The 24,889-nt window shown below is 44.9% G+C and overlaps 1 protein-coding gene across 2 annotated transcripts in view; it reads left to right on the forward strand.

The window, feature by feature from the left end:
* The first annotated feature begins 10,981 nt into the window (after window positions 1–10,981).
* Window positions 10,982–24,889, forward strand: part of LOC118097688 (histone-arginine methyltransferase CARM1) — a 44,119-nt gene continuing 30,211 nt past the window's right edge. Inside the window, exon 1 of one of the 2 annotated variants that reach the window (XM_060269152.1) lies at window positions 10,982–11,254. In XM_060269152.1, coding sequence (XP_060125135.1) covers window positions 11,038–11,254 — 217 coding nt within the window. In that variant the 5' untranslated portion in view covers window positions 10,982–11,037. The remainder of the gene's footprint in view (window positions 11,255–24,889) is intronic. The other variant, XM_060269151.1, reaches the window with a different exon arrangement.

The raw sequence follows: 24,889 nt of genomic DNA on the forward strand, positions 1-24,889 counted from the left end.
GCAAATATGGTCACCTCTCGCTGCTCACCCGGAACTCCAGGCTATTTATGGACACATGAAAAAGTGCCAGTTTCAATATTGATCATTGGCCGGGGGGGGGGGGGGCTCCACTGAACACTTGCTTCTATTGTGAAAACTGTCCCTTTATGCCTGCTTTGCTTCCTATTGTTTATAGCTAAATATTTTGTTTGTTTGTTTATAAAAATATTTATGAGCCACTATCATAAACGTGTGTGCTCTGGTCCATGGAGTCACGAAGAGTCGGACACGACTAAACAACAACAACAATCATAAACATGCATCACAGGGGTTTATAACAATATAAAAACCTAAAACCAAACTTCAAAACCAAAAAAGTTTAAAACAAGTTAACAAGTTTAAAAAACTAATAATAAAGGAAAGTTAAAAGCAAAAATTAATTTAAAACAAACATTAAATAGACCATTGTGTGGGATGTCATGCTAGTTGTGCTTCAGCAAAACTTGTTCTTCTATATGCTTGGCAATTCTACTTTTAACACTAGTTTTCTCAGAATAGGCATTAAACTAGCAGGTATATAATTCCCCCGAATTCCTCCTGGATTGCTTTTTAAAATATTGGTATTACATTCTTACCAGTCCTCACTCAGGTACAGAGGCTGATCTTGGAGACATGTTTTTGTTAGAAGGTCACAACTTTTACATTTGAGTTGTTAAGGGTGGATGACATCCCAGCCTCAGTGATTTGTCCGTTTCTCATTTGTCAGGAAGGCCTAGAACTTGACCTGGTGTCTCCATTCAATTGCCCTGTGTCTCAGTTCCTCAGATTCCCTTCCCATGAAAGCGCCACATCTGCTGCTGCGAAGACATATGCAGAGAATTCATTCAGCTTTTCTGCAATCTCCTTTCCCCCTTTTTTCACACTTGGACTCCTCCCTTGTCATCCAAAGGTCCAGCCACCTCCCTCGCTAGTGCAAGTATTTGGTTTCCAACATTAATTCATGCATCTAATGTTAATCCAATATTCTTTTGTATGTGCTCTGTAGGATTATGTTTTACTTTGCCACTTTTCAGCAGTTTATCTCCGACCCTGTAGAAAATTGGGAAAGTGCCACAATACCTTGTTCTGAACTCCTACAAGTCATCTAAATGCTAACTGGATCACAGCAAAATAACAGAGCAATCCTTCTCTTGGGCATGCAGTGTCAGCACCTTATTTATAGTTAGGAAACATTTGAAAACTGAGTAGCACTATGGAGTTGTGAGGTCATTTGAAGAAGCAAAACACTTGTTAATAGGAATATCTGAGACATGTATTCTTGATCTGCATGGATTAAAGCCAGAATTGAAAGTTCAGTCACACAGTCTACACTGTTGTTGTTTAGTCGTGTCCGACTCTTCGTGACAGTCTATACTACTGCCAATTAAATATAAGCTTTTGGAACATCTAACTAATAAATTCCTATGACTATGGAATAAATAGGTATTTTGTAAAATGTTAACAGAAGATGGAGCAGTCTGCCCATGAATTTTAATAAATGGAAATAACTGCAGCCAGAGTGCTTGGGTTTAACCCAGTTTAGTACCACTGAAGTGAGCAAGTCTAAATCCTGTACCAGCTTAGTGGACATATATTCATCTGAACATATATTCATCTGAACTCAGTAGAGCAGGGGTCCCCAAACTAAGGCCCGTGGGCCGGATGTGGCCCAATCGCCTTCTAAATCTGGTCCAGGAATCAGCGTGTTTTTACATGAGTAGAATGTGTCCTTTTATTTAAAATGCATCTCTGGGTTATTTGTGGGGCATAGGAATTCGTTCATATTTTTTTTCAAAATATAGTCTGGCCCCCCACAAGCTCTGAGGGACAGTGGAGCGGCCCCCTGCCCTGTAGAAAAAGTTTGCTGACCCTGCAGTAGAGCTTCCTTCTGCCTAAATGTGAATTGAAATAGGCTTTCTACCCCCAGGCCTTTAGCTCAGTGGTTGTTTAGTCCTCAGGCATCCTGCTGTGAAGATTCACTGAGGTGTGGAATCAGTTAGATTTTTAGTTTGTAGCCAGTGGCCATTCCAGTGCAAGTCACAAAAACAAGCAATACAATTCAAGAATAAATTAAACCTGTCAATTTCCAGAAATGCATGCTTTCAATGTGAAATTGTTTTACAATGTGAAATTGTAAAGTTCTTCAAATTATTTAAAGATTTTTTTTTAAAAAAAATCCAGACATATGACAGCCCTAATCAATATAGTAGCCCTTAACGCTCTTGCTGCTGGAACATATAAAGATATCCTACAAGTGATGCGTTTGTCCTCATTAGGTCATCTTCAGCCATCTAAAAGATTCTGAAATGAATAGCAGACATGTGTAAAGACTGGTCATTTGTTGGCCTATTAAAGAATTTACGGCTCATATTATGTGGGCACCATTTAAAATCTAAGATGACTAAATGCATGCCTAACAGGGGGGAAATAAATTAATTCCCTCAGATTGGCAGCCCTTTCATAGTCAGATTTAATTTTAATATACTGAAATGAGAACTTGGAATTCTTCATATATGCAAATATGTACTCTGTGAATCTCCCACAAAGAGCACGTAGGGATTTATTTTGGATTATATTCAGGGGTTCTTTTCAGCCACAACTCAGTTCCAGCAATTCTCAGGTGGGTCGCATTGCCATCATGGGAGAACAAGGGAGGCGTTCATGGTGAGTTCCGGTGTCTCTTTTTCTAGAAAAATAGCACGGATTATATCTCCAATTTACCTCTACTAGAACTACCCCAGATTGCTAATAAGCGAGATACTTTTATCCAAAGCTGTCTTCTCAGATGGCAGAAGGGAGACCATTTTGGGGCAATCCCCCCTCCCCCTTGCAGCTGCCCATCCCTCCCTAAATCGGCTCCAGGAGAGGAGAGGAGAGGAGAGGGACCCTCTGGAGCAGATTGGAGGCCTAGGTAGAAAGGGCTGCAGTGAGAGGAGGGAAACTGAATTTCTCTCCCTGTTCTGCAGATTGAGACCTTCCCACAGCAGAGGGGACAGCAATGGAAGCATAGCTGCCAAGTTATCCCGTTTTTAAGGGAAATTCCCTTATGCTGAATAGGCTTCCTCGCGAGAAAGGGGGAAACTTGGCAGCTATGAATGGAAGCCAGCCAGCCCATTTCAGAGCATTTGCCGCACCTTCTGCCTGCATCCCTGGCAGCCGGATGCCTGGATCGCCCCGTGGAACAGCCCCCTTTCTGCCCTCCCTCTACTGAGTCAGACCCTTGGTCCATGGAGCTCAGTAGTGCCTGCACGGACTGGCAGCGACATTCCAAGAATTCAGGCAGGGAGACATCATCGGCAGCCCTCCTTGGAGAGGCTGGCAAATGAACTGGGCTGTTCTGTGTGCAAAGGCTGCAATAGAAAAACTAAAGAAATTCCTTCAGTAGCACCTTAAAGACCAACTAAGTTTTTATTTTGGTATGAGCTTTCGTGTGCATGCACACTTCTTCAGATACAGTGAAATAGAAGTCCCCAGGCACTTATGTAGAGAAGGGGTGGGGAGGGGTGGGGATGGGGAGGGGAGGGGGGATCACTCAGAAGGGTGGTGGAAGTGGGTGATTGACTGACTGATAGCTGTTGATGACCGCAAACGACTGCAAATGGTTTTGCATGAAAAAGCAAGGGTTGAGATGGCTGAAGATCGCTTATCATGTATAATGAGATAAGAACCCGATATCTCTGTTCAAACCAGGTCCCTCCATGGTTTTGAGCTTGGTGATAAGTTGCAATTCAGCAACTTCTCTTTCCAGTCTATTTCTGAAATTCTTTTGTAGTAAGACAGCTACTTTGAGATCTTGTATAGAATGTCCTGGGAGATTGAAGTGTTCTCCTACTGGTTTTTCTGTCTTCTGGTTCCTGATGTCAGATTTATGTCCATTTATCCTTTGGCGTAGGGTTTGGCCTGTTTGTCCAATATAGAGAGCTGAAGGGCACTGTTGGCATTTGATGGCATACACAATGTTAGAGGATGAGCAATTAAATAGTCCTGAGATGGTATGTTGGATGTTGTTGGGGCCAGTAATGGTGTTGTCTGGGTGTATGTGGCAGCAAAGTTGGCATCTGGGTTTATTGCAGGCTCTGGTACCAGTGTCCATGTTAAGTCTGGTGGTTGTATTATTGTGGGTGAGGAGTTGTTTAAGATTGGGTGGCTGTCTGTAGGCAATGAAAGGTCTTCCTCCCAGAGCTTGAGAAAGGGAGCGGTCATTGTCCAGGAGAGGCTGTAGATCTCTGATGATGCGTTGTACTATTTTAGCTTGGGAGCTGTATGTGATGACTAGTGGTGTTCTGTTATTTTCTTTTTTGGGTCTGTCTTGCAGCAGGTTCTCTCTAGGTATCTGTCTGGCTCTGTTGATCTGTTGTTTAACTTCATCAGGTGGATATTTTAGTTCTAAAAAGGTTTGCTGTAGATCTCTTAGGTGAGATTCTCTGTCTGTAGAGTTGGAACAGATGCGGTTGTAACGTAAGGCCTGGCTGTATACGATGGATTGTTTGGTATGTTTGGGATGGTAGCTAGAAGCATGTAGATATGTTTGTCGGTCAGTTGGTTTTCTGTATAAGGTGGTGTCTATACGTCCATCCTGTATTTTTATAGTAGTGTCCAAAAAATGTATTTCTTGCATAGATTGGTTCATTGTTAGGTTGATGGTGGGGTGAAAGTCATTGAATGTCTGGTGAATCAACTTATTGAATCAACTTCAATCAACTTATCCCACAGAATATGCCAGAAAACTATGCCACACTTTATCTAAGAAACTGCTGAAACATCTTATCGGCGTTCTGTATTCCAAACAGAAGTTAATAAAGGAGGAACTCTCTGCACTGGAGAACTCCATCAGGAATCACCCGGCCTGGCAGAAGTTCCACAAGGAAAAACAAACCATTTACCACTCTCAACTGGAGTTACTGAAGAACCAGAAAAATAAAAAACTCTGCAACCTTTCCAACCTACAGGCCACCAATCAAAACAAGATCAACAACATTGTCAATCTTTCACAGCAAACACTCAGCCCAGCTGAGGAATCCGTCCTTTCACGGGGACTATCATTCTGCCCTGCCAAATCCCAACACATGATTCAGTTCTGCGGGGACCTGGAAGCATTTTTCCGCCGTTTACGCCTGAAGGAGTATTTTCATCACACACAAGAACAAGACAAAGTAGAACAAACTACATCCCCACAACACAACACCTCTCAACTTACTGGGGAACAACCATCACCCTCCAAACGCATCAATGACCACCAACTACCACCGAAAAGAAGTTACACAAAAAGGGACTCCACATGGACCCCTCCTGATGGACGCAATACCACACTAGATCTGTACATCGAATGCTTCCGCCACAGAATCCAAACGGATGTGACCAGAAAACACCATCGCTTACAACAAAATCTAAACCATGCTGAAAGGAGAGCCATAGAAAATCTCAGGAACAACCCAGACATTATAATTAAAGAGGCAGACAAGGGTGGAGCTGTCGTCATCATGAACAAAACTGATTACATCCAAGAGGCCCACAGACAACTTTCCAATACTGCCTTTTACATGAAATTGGACTCAGACCCCACACAAGCATACAAAAAAGAACTGAACAAGATTATTGAGGAGCTACCCCTACACATCCAAGAACAGATCCTCACAAACACACCAGCGGAACCTCGGCCAGGAACTTTCTATCTTCTACCCAAAATACACAAACCAGGAAACCCAGGACGCCCCATCATCTCAGGTATTGGCACCATTACAGTGGGTGTTTCCGGCTATATGGACTCTGTTCTGAAACCATATGCTATCAGTGCTCCCAGCTACGTACGTGACACCACAGATTTTCTGAGGAAAATACAATATTTGAACAATCTTCCTAACAATACTATACTAGCCACTATGGATGTGGAATCTCTATATACCAACATCCCACACAATGATGGTTTACAAGCCATAAGGAACACCATTTCAGATAAAACCACAGCGGACTTTGCTACCAAACTCTGCCACTTTGTCCTTACCCACAACCACTTCAAATTTGGTGATGACCTGTTCCTCCAGATCAGCGGCACAGCCATGGGCACCCGCATGGCCCCACAGTATGCCAACATCTTCATGGCAGATTTAGAACAACGTTTCCTTAACTCCTACCCACTCAAACCTCTCCTGTACCTGCGATACATTGACGATATTTTTATTATCTGGACACATGGACAACAGACCCTGGAAACCTTCCACCAGACATTCAATGACTTTCACCCCACCATCAACCTAACAATGAACCAATCTATGCAAGAAATACATTTTTTGGACACTACTATAAAAATACAGGATGGACGTATAGACACCACCTTATACAGAAAACCAACTGACCGACAAACATATCTACATGCTTCTAGCTACCATCCCAAACATACCAAACAATCCATCGTATACAGCCAGGCCTTACGTTACAACCGCATCTGTTCCAACTCTACAGACAGAGAATCTCACCTAAGAGATCTACAGCAAACCTTTTTAGAACTAAAATATCCACCTGATGAAGTTAAACAACAGATCAACAGAGCCAGACAGATACCTAGAGAGAACCTGCTGCAAGACAGACCCAAAAAAGAAAATAACAGAACACCACTAGTCATCACATACAGCTCCCAAGCTAAAACAGTACAACGCATCATCAGAGATCTACAGCCTCTCCTGGACAATGACCGCTCCCTTTCTCAAGCTCTGGGAGGAAGACCTTTCATTGCCTACAGACAGCCACCCAATCTTAAACAACTCCTCACCCACAATAATACAACCACCAGACTTAACATGGACACTGGTACCAGAGCCTGCAATAAACCCAGATGCCAACTTTGCTGCCACATACACCCAGACAACACCATTACTGGCCCCAACAACATCCAACATACCATCTCAGGACTATTTAATTGCTCATCCTCTAACATTGTGTATGCCATCAAATGCCAACAGTGCCCTTCAGCTCTCTATATTGGACAAACAGGCCAAACCCTACGCCAAAGGATAAATGGACATAAATCTGACATCAGGAACCAGAAGACAGAAAAACCAGTAGGAGAATACGTCAATCTCCCAGGACATTCTATACAAGATCTCAAAGTAGCTGTCTTACTACAAAAGAATTTCAGAAATAGACTGGAAAGAGAAGTTGCTGAATTGCAACTTATCACCAAGCTCAAAACCATGGAGGGACCTGGTTTGAACAGAGATATCGGGTTCTTATCTCATTATACATGATAAGCGATCTTCAGCCATCTCAACCCTTGCTTTTTCATGCAAAACCATTTGCAGTCGTTTGCGGTCATCAACAGCTATCAGTCAGTCAATCACCCATTTCCACCACCCTTCTGAGTGATCCCCCCTCCCCATCCCCGCCCCTCCCCACCCCTTCTCTACATAAGTGCCTGGAAACTTCCATTTCACTGTATCTGAAGAAGTGTGCATGCACACGAAAGCTCATACCAAAATAAAAACTTAGTTGGTCTTTAAGGTGCTACTGAAGGAATTTCTTTATTTTACTTCGATCCAGACCAACACGGCTACCTACCTGTAAATAGAAAAACTAGCAGCAGAAGAATACGGCTGTGCTTAGCTGCTGGAAAAAAAGGGCAGCCGTCCTCATTCATGTCACCATGACATGATGATGTCCTTGAAGGAAATTACAGTTGTGTACTTATCACCATGGGCAAGTGAGAATAAACTATTGAGCATTTTCAAGCATGGAACTTGGCTCATGGCTGAGATGCTTAAAAATGCGACTGTGAATTTTAATCTGTTTTAGTGTTATGGATTTTTCCAGATTCTTTTGTAAACTGCTTGGAGGTGTTTTTTAATCCAGTGGCAGTGGTGGTGGTTATTTTGTTATTATTACATCATTATTATTGTTATTATACCCCACTCATCTGGCTGGGTTTCCCCAGCCACTCTGGGCAGCTTACAGCATATCTAAAAACATAATAAAAACATTGAGTGGTAAAAATCTCCCAATACAGGGCTGCCTTCAGATGTCTTCTAAAAGTTGTGTAATTCTTTATCTCCCTGACATTTGAAGGGAGGTATGGAAATAAAGCGGACACAGAGCAATGGATTCAAACTACAAGAAAGAAGATTCCACCTAAACATTAGGAAGAACTTCCTGACAGTAAGAGCTGTTCGGCAGTGGAATTTGCTGCCAAGAAGTGTGGTGGAGTCTCCTTCTTTGGAGGTCTTTAAGCAGAGGCTTGACAGCCATTTGCCGGGAATGCTTTGATGGTGTTTCCTGCTTGGCAGGGGGTTGGACTGGATGGCCCTTGTGGTCTCTTCCAACTCTATGATTCTAAATGAATAAAAATCTCATGGTGGTTAAGTCAAATTCCTATTTAAAAGGCACATACCCTCTTACAACATGGATTTCACACCTCACATGTGTCCATTATGGAGGACACTGTGCCTCCTTCCCAAAGCCCGGGAGGTTTAGAGAGGGAGGTGCGCTGCTCATGCATGAGACATCACATGCATCCCCCCCCATTGCCCTCACAACCTGCCACCTCTGGCCCTAACTTCCCCTATGAAAAATTCCACCACACAGAAGTGCAGCTGCTGCATTTCAGGAGAGCCCAGGAGGGCTGTGAGACAAGGAGTGGAGCATGCTTTATCAGTGCATGGTGTGAAAAAGACCAGCTGGTTATACCTCCATGCCAGGGTTGCTTTCTTCCCTTCTCATTCTGGTGTGCCTGCAAGGCCTTTCAGGGGTGATGTTCGTGTGCAGTTGCCTCAAATGCAGGAATCGCACTGCACCAGTCAGCAGAAGCAAAAAACTTTCCCAAACCGCATTGAGAGCCATTGCCCTTGGCTAGGCAGTTTCTCAGTAGAAAACTGCTTGACTAACAGCAGTTAGTCAAGCACAAGTACGTGTTCATTTTTCATTTTGGAAAAACACTGTTTCCAATTTCTATTAGTTGCATAACACATGAATATTGTTTTTTACTTGCTATTTAATACCGCATAGCCGGCTGATGCTTCCACATTAATTTACAAAGGCAGATTTTGTATGTTTTTCTTACAGCATTTCATATTATGCATGGAACGAATACCCTGAGCATTTTTTATGAGGGTACATGCTCTCAAGAAGACTAGATCCCAAAATTACCTTCATAATACTTTAATAGCAAGAGGCTCCCTAGATAGTCACTAATTAGGGCTGTTTTGCATCGTAGGTTTTTCCAATGTGGGTTTTAATAATGCCAGTGCCCCTTCTGGCCTGAAAGATAACTAACCACTTCTAGAACGCTTCACTTAACAGATTTTGTTGTTAGTTCTTTTCTTTTTAAGCTACCAGATGAAAACACCTTAACAGTGACATCTCCTGGGCAATTATTTTCATTGACATCTCCTGGGCAATTATTTTCATGTTTAAGGGAAATGGTCTAAAAGAGATTGCCAAGCACCCAAGCACCAGAAAATAAAATTCACCAATTTAAACCAATAATTTATTTGAAACAAAAAATAAAAAAATTTCATTCCAGTAGCACCTTAGAGACCAACTAAGTTTGTCATAGGTATGAGCTTTCGTGTGCATGCACACTTCTTCAGATTCTTATTTGTTTCATTTGAAGTCTAAAAAAATTGGATTTGGATTTGCGATGCTTCCAAAAAACACACACAGGTTCTTTGTTCCATTTGCTATTGATTTTAGGTGTTGTTTGTTTTTAATCTGCATGGAAGCATTGAAATTGAAATTCAGTTCAGCCTTGAACTGAATTAATTCAGCATGGAACAGTTCAGCATTGAACTGAATTAATTCCTTTTCCATCTTTTGGAATCCAGGGTGGTATTCAACTAAGTTTTATGCAGTGCAGACCCAGTGATGTGGATGGACATGACTACTTTGGGCCCATTAACTTCCAAGGGTCCACTCTCAGTAAAACTGTATTGAATATTAGGGGGCATTAAAATAAGTTTAAGGAATTTAGGGCATTCCTTGGTAAATCTGTATGAAACTGGGACCCTTTTATGATCAAAAGCACCCCAGAAGGAATGCCAAGGTGCCTTTATAATCTAGCACTTTTTAAAATAGTGTCCTAAGAAAAATACCAGTGTAGATGATTTTATAAGTGGCGTGTAAATTCACATTCTCTTATTTATTTTCCCCATCCCCAGACCAAAATGTAGCACTATATATATATATATCTACATTCTGAAGTGGTAAAGAGCATTCTATAAACCTCAACTAAGTTTACCGGAGGGAAAATGAACCCCGAGGCAGACCTGCAACATTGACTCTGTTCGCTTTGCAGAATTTATGGAATGCATGCCTGCATGGTGCTTTATTTACTTATTTAAAAAGTCTTGTTTCTGTTGCTCCTCTCCTGCTTTCCTCTGCATTGCAGCCTGCCCTGCACCGAGCCCTCTCCGAACAAGGTAGGAGACATACCAACAAATCAAAGGTGTCTTTCGCCTTCGAGGTGCCTCCGGGGGGGGGGGCAGCCCCCTCGCTCGGGGCAAACCCTTCTTCGCCCCCCCCCCGCCGGCCTCCTTTCTGCTCAAAGCTCAGAAGCCAAGGAAAGCGAAAGGTCAGCGGCGCATCGCCCGTCCGTCCGTCCCCCGAGGGCTGTCGCCACCCGCCAGAAGGCGCATCTCCTGCGCGGCTGCAGTCTCGCGGGGCGCACGAGAGAGAGAGCGCTTCCCGGGGCGGCCGCCGGGCGTCGCTGCTGCTAACGCGGAGCTCAACGGAGCGCCCCTTGGGGGCGCGCGCGGCTTCTTAGGAGCGAGGCCGGCCGGCCGGCTGCTTTGCTTTGCTTTGCTTTGCTTTGCGTGGCCGCGCGAGGCGCCTCCGACGGGGAGCCCGGCGCGTGGCCGCGAGGCTCGTCCTCCCGCCCGCCCGCCGCGCTGCTGCTGCTGCTGCGGCGGCGGCGGAGGATCTCTGGCGCGAGGAGGAGCCTGGTCGTGCGCGCGCGCGCGCGTGGCAGGCCAGGCAGACTGGCAGGCAGGCAGTCGGCTGTGCGCGGGGCTGCGCGGGCGAGGAGGAGGAGGCGGCATGGCTGCTGCTGGCCCCCCGGACTCGGCGGCGGCGGCGGCGGCCTCTCGGTCAGCAGCGGCGCCGCGCTTCGCGGTGCAGCTGCGCCTGGTGAGCGAGGAGCAGCTGGCGCAGCAGGGCCCGATCCTGCCCCGCGCCGGGGCCAAGGCGAAGGCGCTCCGCCTGCAGCTGCAGCCGCGAGACGGAGAAGCCGAGCTGGCCGTGACCGACGACGACGGTGAAGTAGCGCGGGCGGCGCGCGGGGAGGGAGGGAGGGAGGGAGGCGCGCGGGTGGGTCCCGCCGAGGGGTCCCGGCCGCGGAGGGAGGGAGGGAGGGAAGGGCTGCAGGCGAGCCGCGCGCCTGTCCCCTCGTCCCCTTTCCTCCTCCAGTCGCCCCCGCCGAATTGCGTCTTCCCTCCGGCCTTTTTTTGCGCTGGGCTGGGAAGCTGCGGGGCAGAGAGCGAAAGAGCTGCATCTTCCCCAATCGGAGAGGCTCGCTCTGCGTTTTGTAACTCCCGGGGACTGGATGGAGGGCAGTCTGCTCATGCTCAGAGAGAGCTGCCGCTAGGTGGTCTCCGGCTCTCTTGTCAGTTCTGGCAAATGCTTTAATGTGTTGGAAGACAACCCAGTCAGATGGGCAGCATAGAAATTATTATTATTATTATTATTATTATTATTATTATTATTATTATTATTATTATTATCTGACTGAATGGCATGGCACAAATGTGCACGGTGAAAGGAGTCTGTTTGTGGAGCTCCGTCCTGCAGAATGTTCTCTTGGTCCAAAGCTTGGTCCCAGTGAGCCCTCCTCACCTGGCTTCAACCCTCCGGCAGAACAATTCCTGCTTTAGTTCTGACATTGAAGGGAGAGCTTCAGAAAAGCCTGTCTGTCCGAGATGGAGGACTTGCGCCTGATTGCTCTTGCATTCAGGAGGCACCTCTCTTAACTGCATTTTTAAAAGTGAACAAATAGAGCAATGACAGGAGCTTAGAACAAGTTGCCCTCCTTCAAGAGGAGCACCTGCTCTTGCCTGCTGCAAAGCCGGAGAGAAGGGCAGGGGAAAGGACAGGCAGCCCGGCAGCCCCAGGAGGCTCAGCTGGGGCTTTTTGCTGGCCACCATGGCTTGCTAAGGATGCCCTGCCTTCTTGACTAGCCAGGAACACAAGAGACTGACTGGATGGGGCCAAAGGTCCACCTAGTTCTGCATTCTGGTCTCACAGGAGCCAGTCAGTTACTCATGGGAAGCCCATAAGGAAGCTTTGAGCTCAGGTGTGTACGCCTTGGTGGTGGGCGGGCTGTGGCAGGACCCCCAGGGGGGAGCAGGGGGGGGAGTGCTGTGTTCTAGTCACCTTCTTAGTTTGTTCTGTCCGGTCTAGAGAGCAGAGGTTGCTGGAAACACAGAGCAGGGGCTTTTTTTGTGGCAACACCCCAGCTGTGAATGCCCTACCAAGGCATTTCCTAGACCAGGCATCCCCAATCTTCGGCCCTCCAGATGTTTTGGACTACAACTCCCATCATCCCTGACCACTGGTCCTGGGGATGCCTGTCCTAGACTCTCCCCTTCTCTGCTTGCTTTCTATTCCAGGCAGCTTTTACTTCTTTTTAATAGGTGGAGGTTTGATTCCATTCCTCTTGGTCTTTATGTGTGTGTGTGCTTCATGTTCTTTATTTTGTTTGTTGCTTAATTTTAGTATTAGTGCTTTATTTTTTATTTTCTGGTGCAAGGGCCAAAACGTGGCTTATGAGTATATTTCACAAGTGAATAAAAGCAACACAGTTTAGAAGAAGCAGCTACTGTGCTTTTTTCTTAGTGTGTTTCCTTCGCTCTGGACTTCACCTGTCTGGCAGTTACAGGCCTGAGAACATTCTGGCATATGGGGAACCTGGGCTTTCTCCGTTGTCTATAGTACAGGGTTTTTTGTATTAAGGTACTTTAGTGGGTTAGAGATATTTTGTGGATCTTCTGTTCATCATGTCCCAAGTGGCACTTGAGCATCAGAGCCAAGGAGCCAAGTGCAGGGGCTGGAAATGGAGTGGACCCCTGGCAAAGGGGGGAGGGGGCTCAAGCAGTGGTAGAAACTCAGATCTATAAGCGAAGCCAAAACGGAAGGCCTGGTTGCCGTTTGGGGGCCAGACGGCTTGAAAGTCGTCTTTTCCAAAGGGACTTTTTGGTTCCTGAAATTCATTCTGATCATGCAGATAAAATATGAGAGTTGGAATTCTACAGGGTGCATTGCTGGGGTGTGAAAACCCTTCAGATCCATGGATCCCCAGGCAGGCACTTCCAGACGGGGGAGACATCAGGCATGTCCTGGTGCCCAGGCTTCTTTGCTTGGTCGTAAGTGGCTGATAGCCTGGTGCCAAAGGCGTCATGTGCCTGGTGAGCTTTGCAAACTGGCTACATCCCTTATGGACTGCTTGTAACTAGGCCTGGGCAATGCATCGATAACCAGGACTGGTTTGAGGCCCAGAGCATGATGAAGCCTTCAGCCAGTGGGCCTGGCCTGGCCTGGCCTTGCCTGGCCTTGCCTTCCCTTCCTTGCCTTGCCTTGCCTTGCCTTGCCTTGCCTTGCCTTGCCTTGCCTTGCCTTGCCTTCCTTCCTTCCTTCCTTCCTTCCTTCCTTCCTTCCTTCCTTCCTTCCTTCTCCGGCTGCCTGCTTCCTCCCTGCACCGGGCACTGGAGCTGGAGGGAGCTGTGGCAGTTTCACCCCAGAGCCTCGCAGGGCCAATGTTCCTTCCTTTTCAACATAGCGAGGTATCCCTGTAGCATGATGTTTAACTGGTGACCTAGTGATACACCGGTATTTAAAAGACTGATGCCACTCAGCCGTATTCATAACTCAGCTCCATTTTTGGCTCCTCTTGTCCAGAGTGGACCCTGCTATACAACAGGGTGAAGCGACCTGATTCAGAGGGCAGAAATTGGATGGGGGAGGGAATCCTTTGGTGGTTAAAGGCGGGAAGGGGTCCCTAAAAGGTACTGCAATACTTTTAAAAAAAGTTTTGGCTCATGGTGAGGAAAACAAGTTCAGTTCAACTTCATGCCACAACTTGTCTTTCCCCGGTGCCAGCACGATCTTGGACTGCTACTGCTGCTGTGGGAATCTTTTTGACTTCTGAAATGTGCGAGAAATAAAATATGTTCCATTACTAATATCAAGAATGTTCTAAAAAATATAGCCGAAATGACAGCAGATACTCAAAAACATTATTAGGGGAACATTAGAGGCTTAAATTACAAATAAACAGAATAATAGTTTATGATGTCAGACATTAAAAGGCAGAATTTCAGCCATGTGTGTTGTATTCTCCTTTTCGTTTGAACAAGAAAAATAAGCTGCATACCTAGCACTAGAACAAAGGACTATGCAAGTATGTATGTATGTATGTATGTATGTATGTATGTATAATGATGTTTTATATGTTGCCAAAGAAGATTGGATTGTTTTCTAAAAAGAATTCCCCCCTTTTAAAGTTCCTATCAGGATCATGATTTGTACAAAACATTTATTATATAAAAAAAAATCTAATTTCAAAAATATGGGATATTTTTTGAGAAATGATCACAGGGGGGATTCGCTTTTTAAAAATTCTCCTAGCGAAGGGGATAGCAACCCTGAGCTGTATTGGGTATTGGGGCAAAGTGCCTTTGGCCAAGGTGGGCTACCGATATTTTTCTGAAGCGCTTAATGAAGGGCCAAACCTAATTTTGTGATCAGCGCAGATGCTCCCTAAGAAGGGGGCTCTTCTCTGTGCTAAGGAAGAAAGCTGGATGTTTTCTCCTGCATTTGTAGAAACTTATTATAGTAGACAGGATTATTATGTGTGTGTGACTTGGGAAGGTTTCCTTCAAAGGTTCCAAAAACTAACCCAGAAGACCTGCTGATCTAGTCCTTTTCTGCAGAATCTGCCCCTGTGTGGCAGCAGAAGTATCTCTCCCAGCCTGGCATGGAGCGGCTTCCACTGAGATGCTGCTCTGCCCGTACGGCTGGCTCTTCTGGGGCAGATGCTCAGGATCCGGCCGTGCGGATGCCAAATGCTTTGCCGGCTCTTTCACAGATGTTGGAAGCAATGATCTTACCAGGAAGTGTTTCAGAAAACTTCAACGCCAGCCTTTCCAAGGCTTTACCAGAGGAGAAAACACAGCGGCTGTTTTGTCCTTTAGAGTACTGAATGGGGAGAAAGAGAACTTTTGTCTCAGAGGCAAATATTGATCCGGATGCCAAAGCTCTTTGTTTCTCCTGAATTCATAGGAGCCGTGGGATTCTTCACACAGATGAAGTCTTTTTTAAATGGTTGTTGCTGTCAGGTGGATGAGATATTAGTTCATCTCAAGGGAAAGTTGTGTTGACAATAAAAGCCATGAGGATGAGATTAAAATATCCTTTAAATACATTATTTTGATCACGTTGTATATCTGTCCGTTCAGGAGCGCATGGAAATTATGTCAGATGCTGTTTGTTTCTTTTACACAGTTTAAAACACTTTAAAACTGTTTGGAGAATGTGGGAAGCTAAATTTGCGATGGATAGAAAGAACAGCCAATGCACACGGCAAAAATGGTTTTGTGGTGAAGCACATAAAAAGAGCAGGTTTCTTCTGAGTCTAATCTTGGTTGGACGTGGTGTGTTTGCGCAGTGAGCTCATGGCTGAAGCTCTGTTCACAGACTCTGTGTGTGCAAGAGGACTTACAGGAGGACTTGCTCATTCTGCATTCAGTTCTCTGAAAACACACCATCTTATTTATTTCAAGAAATTTTATATAGTTATAGCAATTTATAATTAATTTCAGTAGCAATAAAAATGCAAGCAACATTCAGTAAAATTATCTTAAAAAGTGGATAAAAAAACAAGATTAAAACCACAGCATTCTATCACAAAAGGAAAGGAAAGCTTGTGCCCAGGAAAGCTTGAGTAAACATTCGTTTTTAAAGGTCATCCCTTTCTCACCTCCTGAATTACCCAGAGTGTGGGGGCTATTGGCAAGGTGGTTTGTCACCATCTGTACACAGATGTCTGTATTTACGATTAGATTGTTAGTTTTCCAGGCTAAACATGTGAAAGTGTTTTATCTTCATTGTATAGTATAGTAGACAACTATATTTGCATGTGTCACACAGGACAAGTTCACATGAAACGTTTTCCTCCTTCACCGATGACTTTCCAAATCATTCTGCTCCTTCTCTGAAATTGGTGGGGGGTCACTTTCCTCGCATCCGTGTAAAATACACTTTGTATCCACCAGTTATCAGACTTTTCATTTGGAGATGGGATGCAATTAATAACCATGGGTGCCTTGCTCAGTTTACTGTTAGTTGTTATATTTTTACACTGTGTTGTCATGTTGTCTAGACTGCTCATAATGTGCTGTATTCAAAACATATACCGAGGAAGCAATAGTAACCCCCAATGATACAAAACATGGAAAACAGCTCATTTTGTGCCAGTAGAAAGCCCACAAGGCAGTTACGTGCCTGAGTGGACCAAAAGGTCTCCGTCCGGGAACTGCATCCATCCGGGATTCATGTAGACACCGGTCACATCTTTCAGTGCAATAAAACTAATAAAATGGGAAAGCCACAGTAGGAAAATGCAAATGCTAAGAGCTAGGTGATAACCATAGCAATTGCATGAGCACATAAACAAGGCTTTAGTAAGTGCCCGGAAGCAGCCCAGGTTGGCTACCTGCCTGACTTCCAGGGGGAGCAGATTCCCAGGGCAGAGAAGGCTCTTCCTTTGAGTGTCACCGGAGGGATTAGTGCAGACTGCAGAGCAACTCAGTAAAAGATCTCGGCAAACTGGCAGGTCTAGGCAAGAAAGTGCCTTCTCTTGGCAACATTTAAGCAGGTATTGTCCGATGAAAGTCAATGAAACAGCATCTGCATAACTGAGTTGTGAATCTGTTGCAGTGAAAGAAAATCAATTTTAGAGCTATGTGTGGTTGAATTTAGTCAGACCAGAAAGGATGTAGTTTCCTCTTCTGATGGTATATGAGAATTGTAGGAGAAAATAGATTTTCTTCTTATAATCTTTTGAAGGGCATAAACATGCTTTAATCTTTAATATCATAGTTAAGAGTAAATAATAATAATAATAATAATAATAATAATTAATAATTTATTATTTATACCCCGCCCATCTGGCTGGGTTTCCCCAGCCACTCTGGGCGGCTTCCAACAGAAAAATGAAATAAAATAATCTATTAAGCATTAAAAGCCTCCCTAAACAGGGCTGCCTTCAGATGTCTTCTAAAAATATGGTAGTTGTTTTTCTCTTTGACATCTGATGGGAGGGCATTCCACAGGGCGGGTGCCACCACCGAGAAGGCCCTCTGCCTGGTTGCCTGCAACTTGGCTTCTTGCAACGAGGGAACCGCCAGAAGGCCCTTGGTACTGGACCTCAGTGTCCGGGCTGAATGATGGGGTGGAGACACTCCTTCAGGTATACAGGACCGAGGCCGTTAAAGGGCTTTAAAGGTCAGTACCAACACTTTGAATTGTGCTCGGAAACATACTGGGAGCCAGTGTAGATCTCTCAGGACTGGTGTTATGTGTACATAAATAAGGGTCAACAGATTCCATGTGCTTCTGTCTTTGGAGTACATATTCATGTTGACTGAGAACGTTATATTTTCAGGGGGGGGGATTGATTTACAGAAGTAGACAAAATCAGGTAAAGGAAGATCACTTTCAGATCCTATTAACGTCTTACATGAAATTTGAATAGCAATGCACTCTTATTTGTGCATTTGTCCAGTGGGCTTCCCTCCCAGGTCCTGCAATTCTGCACACAGCTGCCTCGAACGTAAGCCCCACATGGCGTCCAGTTGTATTTCCCCCGGTAAATTGTGAATCCTGGAATAGCATCCATAAAACTCCTAGTTTGTAGCCAACTAGGTTTTACTCAAGAGTAGACCCACTGAAATCAGTGGACCTACAGCAAGTTAGTCTTTTCAATGGATTAACTATTGAGTAGGACTAGCATTGGCTACAACTCATCTAAAATATTCAACCTCCTAACCTAAATTGGATCACAGGAGAAAGAAAACATAATTTGAAAATCTGGATGATAGAACTTTGTCTCTCCTATACTGGAGATATTTTGTCCTGCAGCTCTGTTCTTGCTGCTTGCCTTCCAGCTGCTAGTTTTTGCTGCAGAACCATGCCAAACTTGCCCTGCTGTTGTGCCGCATTTTAGCATTCATTTTCCTGCATGAAACGGCTTCATCATATTCCTTTGTAAGCAAGAGCTGTGGTGTCTTCAGATTTGTGCAGCAAGACGTGCTCTTCCTGTCGCTGTTTCCTATTTTGGGAGAGCTCCTTTAACATGCTTTCTTGCAAAATATGCCTAAAGGAAAGTAGGGATTTGATATGTAACCACAGAGTAGAACTGCATGTCAAAATCATGCTAATCTACAAGGAATATAATTGTATCATACCACAAACACCAGTTGGATTTGCCTGGAAAATCCACTGTTTTCTCTGGGCAGAAGCTTTCAATCATTAAAACACTATCAGCGGAGAGTGTTACAAATTTGCTGCTGCTTTTTGTATTGTTGGGAAGAGGCAGCCAGTGACACAAACTGGATACATATTTAAGGTTCATTTCAAGATGTACAGGATGGGGTCAAACTAGGAGATATGCAAATACTTGATCCAGTCTTAATTCTTTTAAAAATATACTCTGTGATTGTTGGGCATGGCAATTCCGATTGGGCCAGGGTGCAGTGGTTAATCCTTTCCTTCTAAAAGCCCCCAACACACACACACACACACACACACACACTGTTGTGGATGCAAATACTGTAGCACATTATTTTTAAAGGCACACATTTATTTAACTTATTTATACTGTATTCTGCCTTCCAGAACACAGATCCTTTCAATGTGGCTTACAAGTGGCATAAAAATACATCAGTAATGTCACAATAACAATCTCAAATAGCAAGTCCTCAATACCCCCCCCAAAAAAAATTATTTGCCATTATGGTTCATTTTAGATTGTCTCCCATTTTTAAAATGCATTGTAAGGAAGGAAAAGAATGTAAGAGAGAGAGAAGTAAATGAAGTCATAGAATGATAATGTATACAGTAGGTGTTAAGCTTTTTATTCTGGTGGTGGTAAATTCATCTGTTTATCCCATTGTGTTTTGTTGTGGATATATAAAATGAACGAAAAGTCAAACAGACAAACACATTTTTGAAAGCTACAGTTCTTGCAGCTTGTTATATATCTGACTTGGGGCCTTTGTCTGAAATTTTTGTTCTCTTTTGTTGACCATGTGCATATGGTATTTGCTTAACCACAGTTTAGACTGCTATAACACACCTGACATCTAAATACATGGAACCCAGAGGAAAGTAAGAGTAACAATGGTTCCTCTTGGAAAATAAAGTGGAGACATGTGTATGGAAGTATAGATCTTGCAGATAAATCTGTTTTTCAAGTAAACAAGCGCAGTCTAGACAGACTTTCAGCAAAGAGATAAAGGGTTTTCATTTCAAATATCATTGAGCTGTGAAAGCAAAGTTAGGCACAACTTGTTCCTCAGGATTTTTGCATTAAGGTTTTTATTATATGCAAACACCAGCATTTAGTATTAATAGAAAAAGTGTCAACTTCAATTTTTAGAAAATGAAGCTGTGTGTTGTGTGTCTTCTAACCCTCCTGTAATCAAGATCAAGGGAAGTAATAGTACCACTGTATTCTGCTCTGGTCAGATCTCACCTGGAGTACTGTGTCCAGTTCTGGGCACCACAGTTCAAGAAGGATACTGACAAGCTGGAACGTGTCCAGAAGAGGGCAACCAAAATGGTCAAAGGCCTGGAAACGATGCCTTATGAGGAACGGCTTAGGGAGCTGGGTATGTTTAGCCTGGAGAAGAGAAGGTTAAGGGGAGATATGATAGCCATGTTCAAATATATGAAAGGATGTCATATGGAGGAGGGAGAAAGGTTGTTTTCTGCTGCTCCAGAGAAGCGGACACGGAGCAATGGATTCAAGCTACAAGAAAGAAGATTCTACCTAAACATTAGGAAGAACCTCCTGACAGTAAGAGCTATTCGACAGTGGAATTTGCTACCAAGGAGTGTGGTGGAGTCTCCTCCTTTGGAGGTCTGTAAGCAGAGGCTTGACAGGCATATGTCAATAATGCTTTGATGGTGTTTCCTGCTTGGCAGGGGGTTGGACTGGATGGCCCTCGTGGTCTCTTCCAGCTCTGTGATTCTATGATTCTATAAGGAAACTGAGCACGGTTGTTGCTGAAACATATTCTCAATTTTTGTACTCTGTGGCTGCAAATACCCCCCCCCCATTTTCTGATTATTAAATTTGCAGCATTGATATCAACAATGGCACACAAGTGTGTTTATCCATTTTAGCCTATTTGGCAAATATTTATCAGTGCTTTTATGCATGTAGCAGAACAACATTCCCCCATTAAAATACGCCTTTTGCAGTGAAGGATATTAAGGCATTGCAAATGATGACATTGCACATGAAAATATTTGTTTTAAGCTACATTTGTGTTTGGATCTGGTAAAAGGGGCAAGGTTTGCTGTCCGGGTCCTGTGCCGGTGGCCTTGCCTTGAGACTCAGGCTGTTCTTACTTGTTTTTCTTTTGCCATCGGTGCAGATGAGGCCTGGGGCAGAGCAGATGGATTATTCATTGAACCATCTGAAGCAGAGCTGTCTTCCTATTCTAAAATTCCACCTTCCCCTTTTCTTAGAATCATTTTTCTTTTTTAAAATCAGCAATGCATATTCATTGCTTTCTTTTAATCTTAGTCGTCCGACACTGTGTGGCGGCAGGAAGCAGGTGGGCGCTTGGGAGCCTCTGTGTCGAGTTTCTTCCTCCCCACCCCAGCCTTGTCATGATTTCCAGTCTCTAGCCAGACACGGTCCGTAGCTGTTACGCTAAAAGGCTTCTGCGGGTTTTCTCCTGTAAATGACAGCTCCTTTGGGAGCTCTACTTCTTAATGGGGTCATGCCTTCATGCAAAGGTTAACATGGGCGACTCTGACGAGATGCTACAGCGCTCCTTGCAGCCCAGATGCTGCTGGCCCCTGACATCCACTAGCCAGGCTTGTGTGTAGGCTGAGCCAATGTTACAGATGCAGTTAGATATTCACATTCAGCTAATGGGTTCACAGGTGGGGTTGGCAGCAGCATGTCAACAGCAGAAGCCTTGGCTCCGTAGACCGACAGGAGAGATGGTTGGCCGGAGGCTGCCCTACCTGGCCCTCGCTCCGCCCCATGGGCGTAGGCAGGGGGGGCAGGAGGGGGCAGCTGCCCCCCCTAGAAGCAAAAAATTATTGTATTTTACAGACCATAACCAGCACTTTTCCCCTCCAAAAACTGAAGTGGAAAGAGCTTTGCTTTAGCAAGAGCAGCTCTCCACTTGCTGGGGCGGGGGGCGGGAACACAGCTGTAACAAAAACACATCAAATAAATAAAGCAAAGTGGCTTAAGCAGTACTTAAGCAGTTAAGACAATGGAGCAGAATATCCCTTCAGGCAAGGTTTGATAGCCACCACTTCACCCTTTTGTTCTTCAGTGGGAGTTGTTAATGATCATTCAGGGATCGTGTTAACAGTTCTATTGGCGATTTAATGAGGGTGCAGAGGATTCAGTTTGACTAAGGTGGCTCTGCAAGGCTAAAAGGAAGTGAATAAGAAAGGGGGGGCTGTAGCTTTGACAGACACAGTGATGTTTATAAAAAGCAGTGGTGTTCCAGTCTGCCCCTCCTCCTGCATCTGTATACTGTAAATCCGGGGTGGCCACCTCCCAAGAGACTCTGATCTACTCACAGAGTTAAAAACTGGGAGTGATCTACCCCCTTTTGGGGGGTTCAGGTCAAAGCTGTTGAGTTTTTTTAAGGAAGGGAGGGAGGCCCATTTTTGTTTAGGGCTTCAGGTCATAGTTCAGCTTTTTTTAGGGAGGAGGAAAATTTTGGGTGAGCTTTTTTTAGGGGTGCCAGTGATCTAGCAGTGATCTACCACAGACATCCAGTGATCTACTGGTAGATCACAATCTACCTGTTGGACGTGCCTGCTGTAAATCAAGCAGAGAGAAAGCTGCTTGCAAGGCTCCTGTACAGGCGTACCGGTATCTTCCTCTTGCTGCAGAGTTCTAGCATCACAGCGTCACCCAGAGGCACCCACAAATGTGAGTTATCCCTCTCTCTATTTCTTCCTTCCTTCCCTCCCTCTTCCATCCTTAATAAAATACCGGGGGGGGGGCAGATAAGCCCCACATAGAAAGCCCATCAACATGGGGGGTGACTCTTTAAAATACAGTATTTACCAATAATTGGGGGGGGGAAGCACCTAGGCCTCTAGGAGTTGGCTGCTATGCCTAGGACAATTCAAGAAAGCAGAATGATGCATATGCTATGGTAATATATCAATAGAATCATGGAATTGTAGTTGGAAGGTACCACAAGGGTCATCTAGTCCAACCCCCTGCAATGCAGGAATTTTCCCCCAATTTGGGGCTTGAACCCACGACATGGTTGAAATATTATGCTGATATGCAGCAACGCCTCGGAGCCGTCGTGACTGCGGCCGTGCCTTGCCTCGCCCTCGCCCGCCCTGCCACCGCCTCTCGCCTACCCGACCCTCCCGTCCTCTTGCTGCAGAGTTCCAGCATCACAGCGTCACCCAGAGGCACCCACAAATATGAGTTATCCCTCTCTCTATTTCTTCCTTCCTTCCCTCCCTCTTCCATCCTTAATAAAATATGGGGGGACAGATAAGCCCCACATAGAAAGCCCATCAACATGGGGGTGATGACTCTTTCAAATACGGTATTTACTAGTAATTGGGGGGGGGAGAGGCACCTAGGCCTCTAGGAGTTGGCTGCTATGCCTAGGAGTAGGACAATTCAGGAAAGCAGAATGATGCATATGCTATGGCTATATATCAATAGAATCATAGAATTGTAGTCGGAAGGGACCACAAGGGTCATCTAGTCCAACCCCCTGCAATGCAGGAATTTTTTCCTAAGGTGGGGCTTGAACCCACAACATGGTTGAAATATGCTGATATGCAGCAACGCCTTGGAGCAGTCTTGACTGCGGCCATGCCTTGCCTCGCCCTCGCCCGCCCTGTCACCCCCTCTCGCCTGCCCGACCCTCCCGTCCTCTCCAGCCAAGCTGGCCCTGTAGCTGGCCCTGTAGCTCCGCCCACGTTCCCACTTCGGGGGCCCTCCCCTGAACGACCATGGCTTGCCCCCCCCAGTTTTGATCCTGGCTACGCCCCTGCTCCGCCCCCCAGCTGGCAGCCGATTGGCTAGGCAGAGAGGGGGCGGAGCGACAGCCAGCAAGCAAAGGGGGTGTCACCCAGGTACAGGAAGCCCGCGCTGGGTCGCAAACCCCGCCCACCGCTTTCATGAGTGATTGGCAGATCCAAGATTTGCTTTGTAATCAGGTTGGGCAGTTCAGATCGGAGACCCAATCTGGGTAGATTCAGCTTTTCTCTAACACGACATATTGTTATACCAGGCAGCACAGAGAAAAACTTCAAAATCACATTCTGTCTTGTCCAGTAGCATTCAGAATTCGCTTTTTGCACCTGGCTCTGGGCCACTTGCAAGCAAGGGAAGATGCTCAGGCGCCAGGATTGCACCTGACGTCTCCTCTACTGGAGGTGCCTGCCTGGCCATCCTTGGATCTGGACTGTTTTCACACCCCAACAACACATCCTGTAGAATTCCAACTCTCATATTTTATCTGCACAGTCAGAATGAATTTCAGGAACTAACAAGTCATATTGAAAAATACAACTTTCGAGCCATCTGGCCCCAAGATGGAAACTAGATATTCCGTTTTGGCAACTGTAACCCTGGTTTAAGGAGCAATTTGGCAGTTAGCTTATAGATATGAGTTTCTAACACAGTCAGGAGTGATAGATCTTGGCGCTCTCCATCTTATCCTTCTCTTAGCTTAGTTGTAACCTATTTCCATAGGGCTGCTCTCTTGATCAATGAGTGAGCATGGAAGCAAACCCTTGGGCTCCTTTTCTGCAGCCTAACCACCCACACAGAAATCTCTGGTTTTCTGTAGCATTTGAAAAGGATATCAAAGCTCTAATAGATTTTGAATCCAGACAGACAGTTTGACAGCAGCTATGCAAAATATTAGGGTCTTAATCAGATGTCATTTCTGTGCAAAAACTCCTTTTGTCCCCCCTGCTTTTGTGTGCCTGGTAAATTAGTGGATATTCAGACAAGTTAATTATATATTCTAGCATTCAACTATGACAGTTCTTTTTCTATAGAATAGGAAAAATAGTTTTTGCATGGTGAGCTAAACATATATCTTCTCCTTTCTGCCAAAAATAAGTAAGCAACAAGATGGGTTGCATCTATGGGTCTCAAATTACATGCTAGTTTTGCATCTTGTAAAACCATTTGCAGATAGTTATAGCTACTATGTCTCCGCCCCTTTTATTATCGTGGTGATAAAATATCAATAGATTTTATGACCATATGCATTCACTAAGCAAGATTGAGAAAAAGACCTGTGAATTAAGTCTTGTAGTACCGGTAGTATTGTCCCACGAAGACCGAATAATCAGTGCAACATTGAGCTTCTTTTTTGAAGAAGTTGTGCCTTCTTCTGTTAGTTGGGGGGAGGCAGAACCTTTTGCACTATTCTGGAGCAGCAGAAGAAAGGAGTAAAATAAATGAACTGCAGGACAACAAATGCAGTTTTATTATTGGAAAAGGACCAGGGAGAAGGAAAGCAGCATAGATAGCAAGCAGTTGGATGACCGTGTTTCAGATTAGACATTTCTCATAATGTGCCACGAAGGATAAAGACAGCTGTAATGATGTGTCAAAGAATTACGAAGAGAAGGAATCCCATTG

Source organism: Zootoca vivipara, chromosome 16 (genome assembly GCF_963506605.1).
Source record: "Zootoca vivipara chromosome 16, rZooViv1.1, whole genome shotgun sequence".
NCBI classification, from domain to species: Eukaryota; Metazoa; Chordata; class Lepidosauria; order Squamata; family Lacertidae; genus Zootoca; species Zootoca vivipara.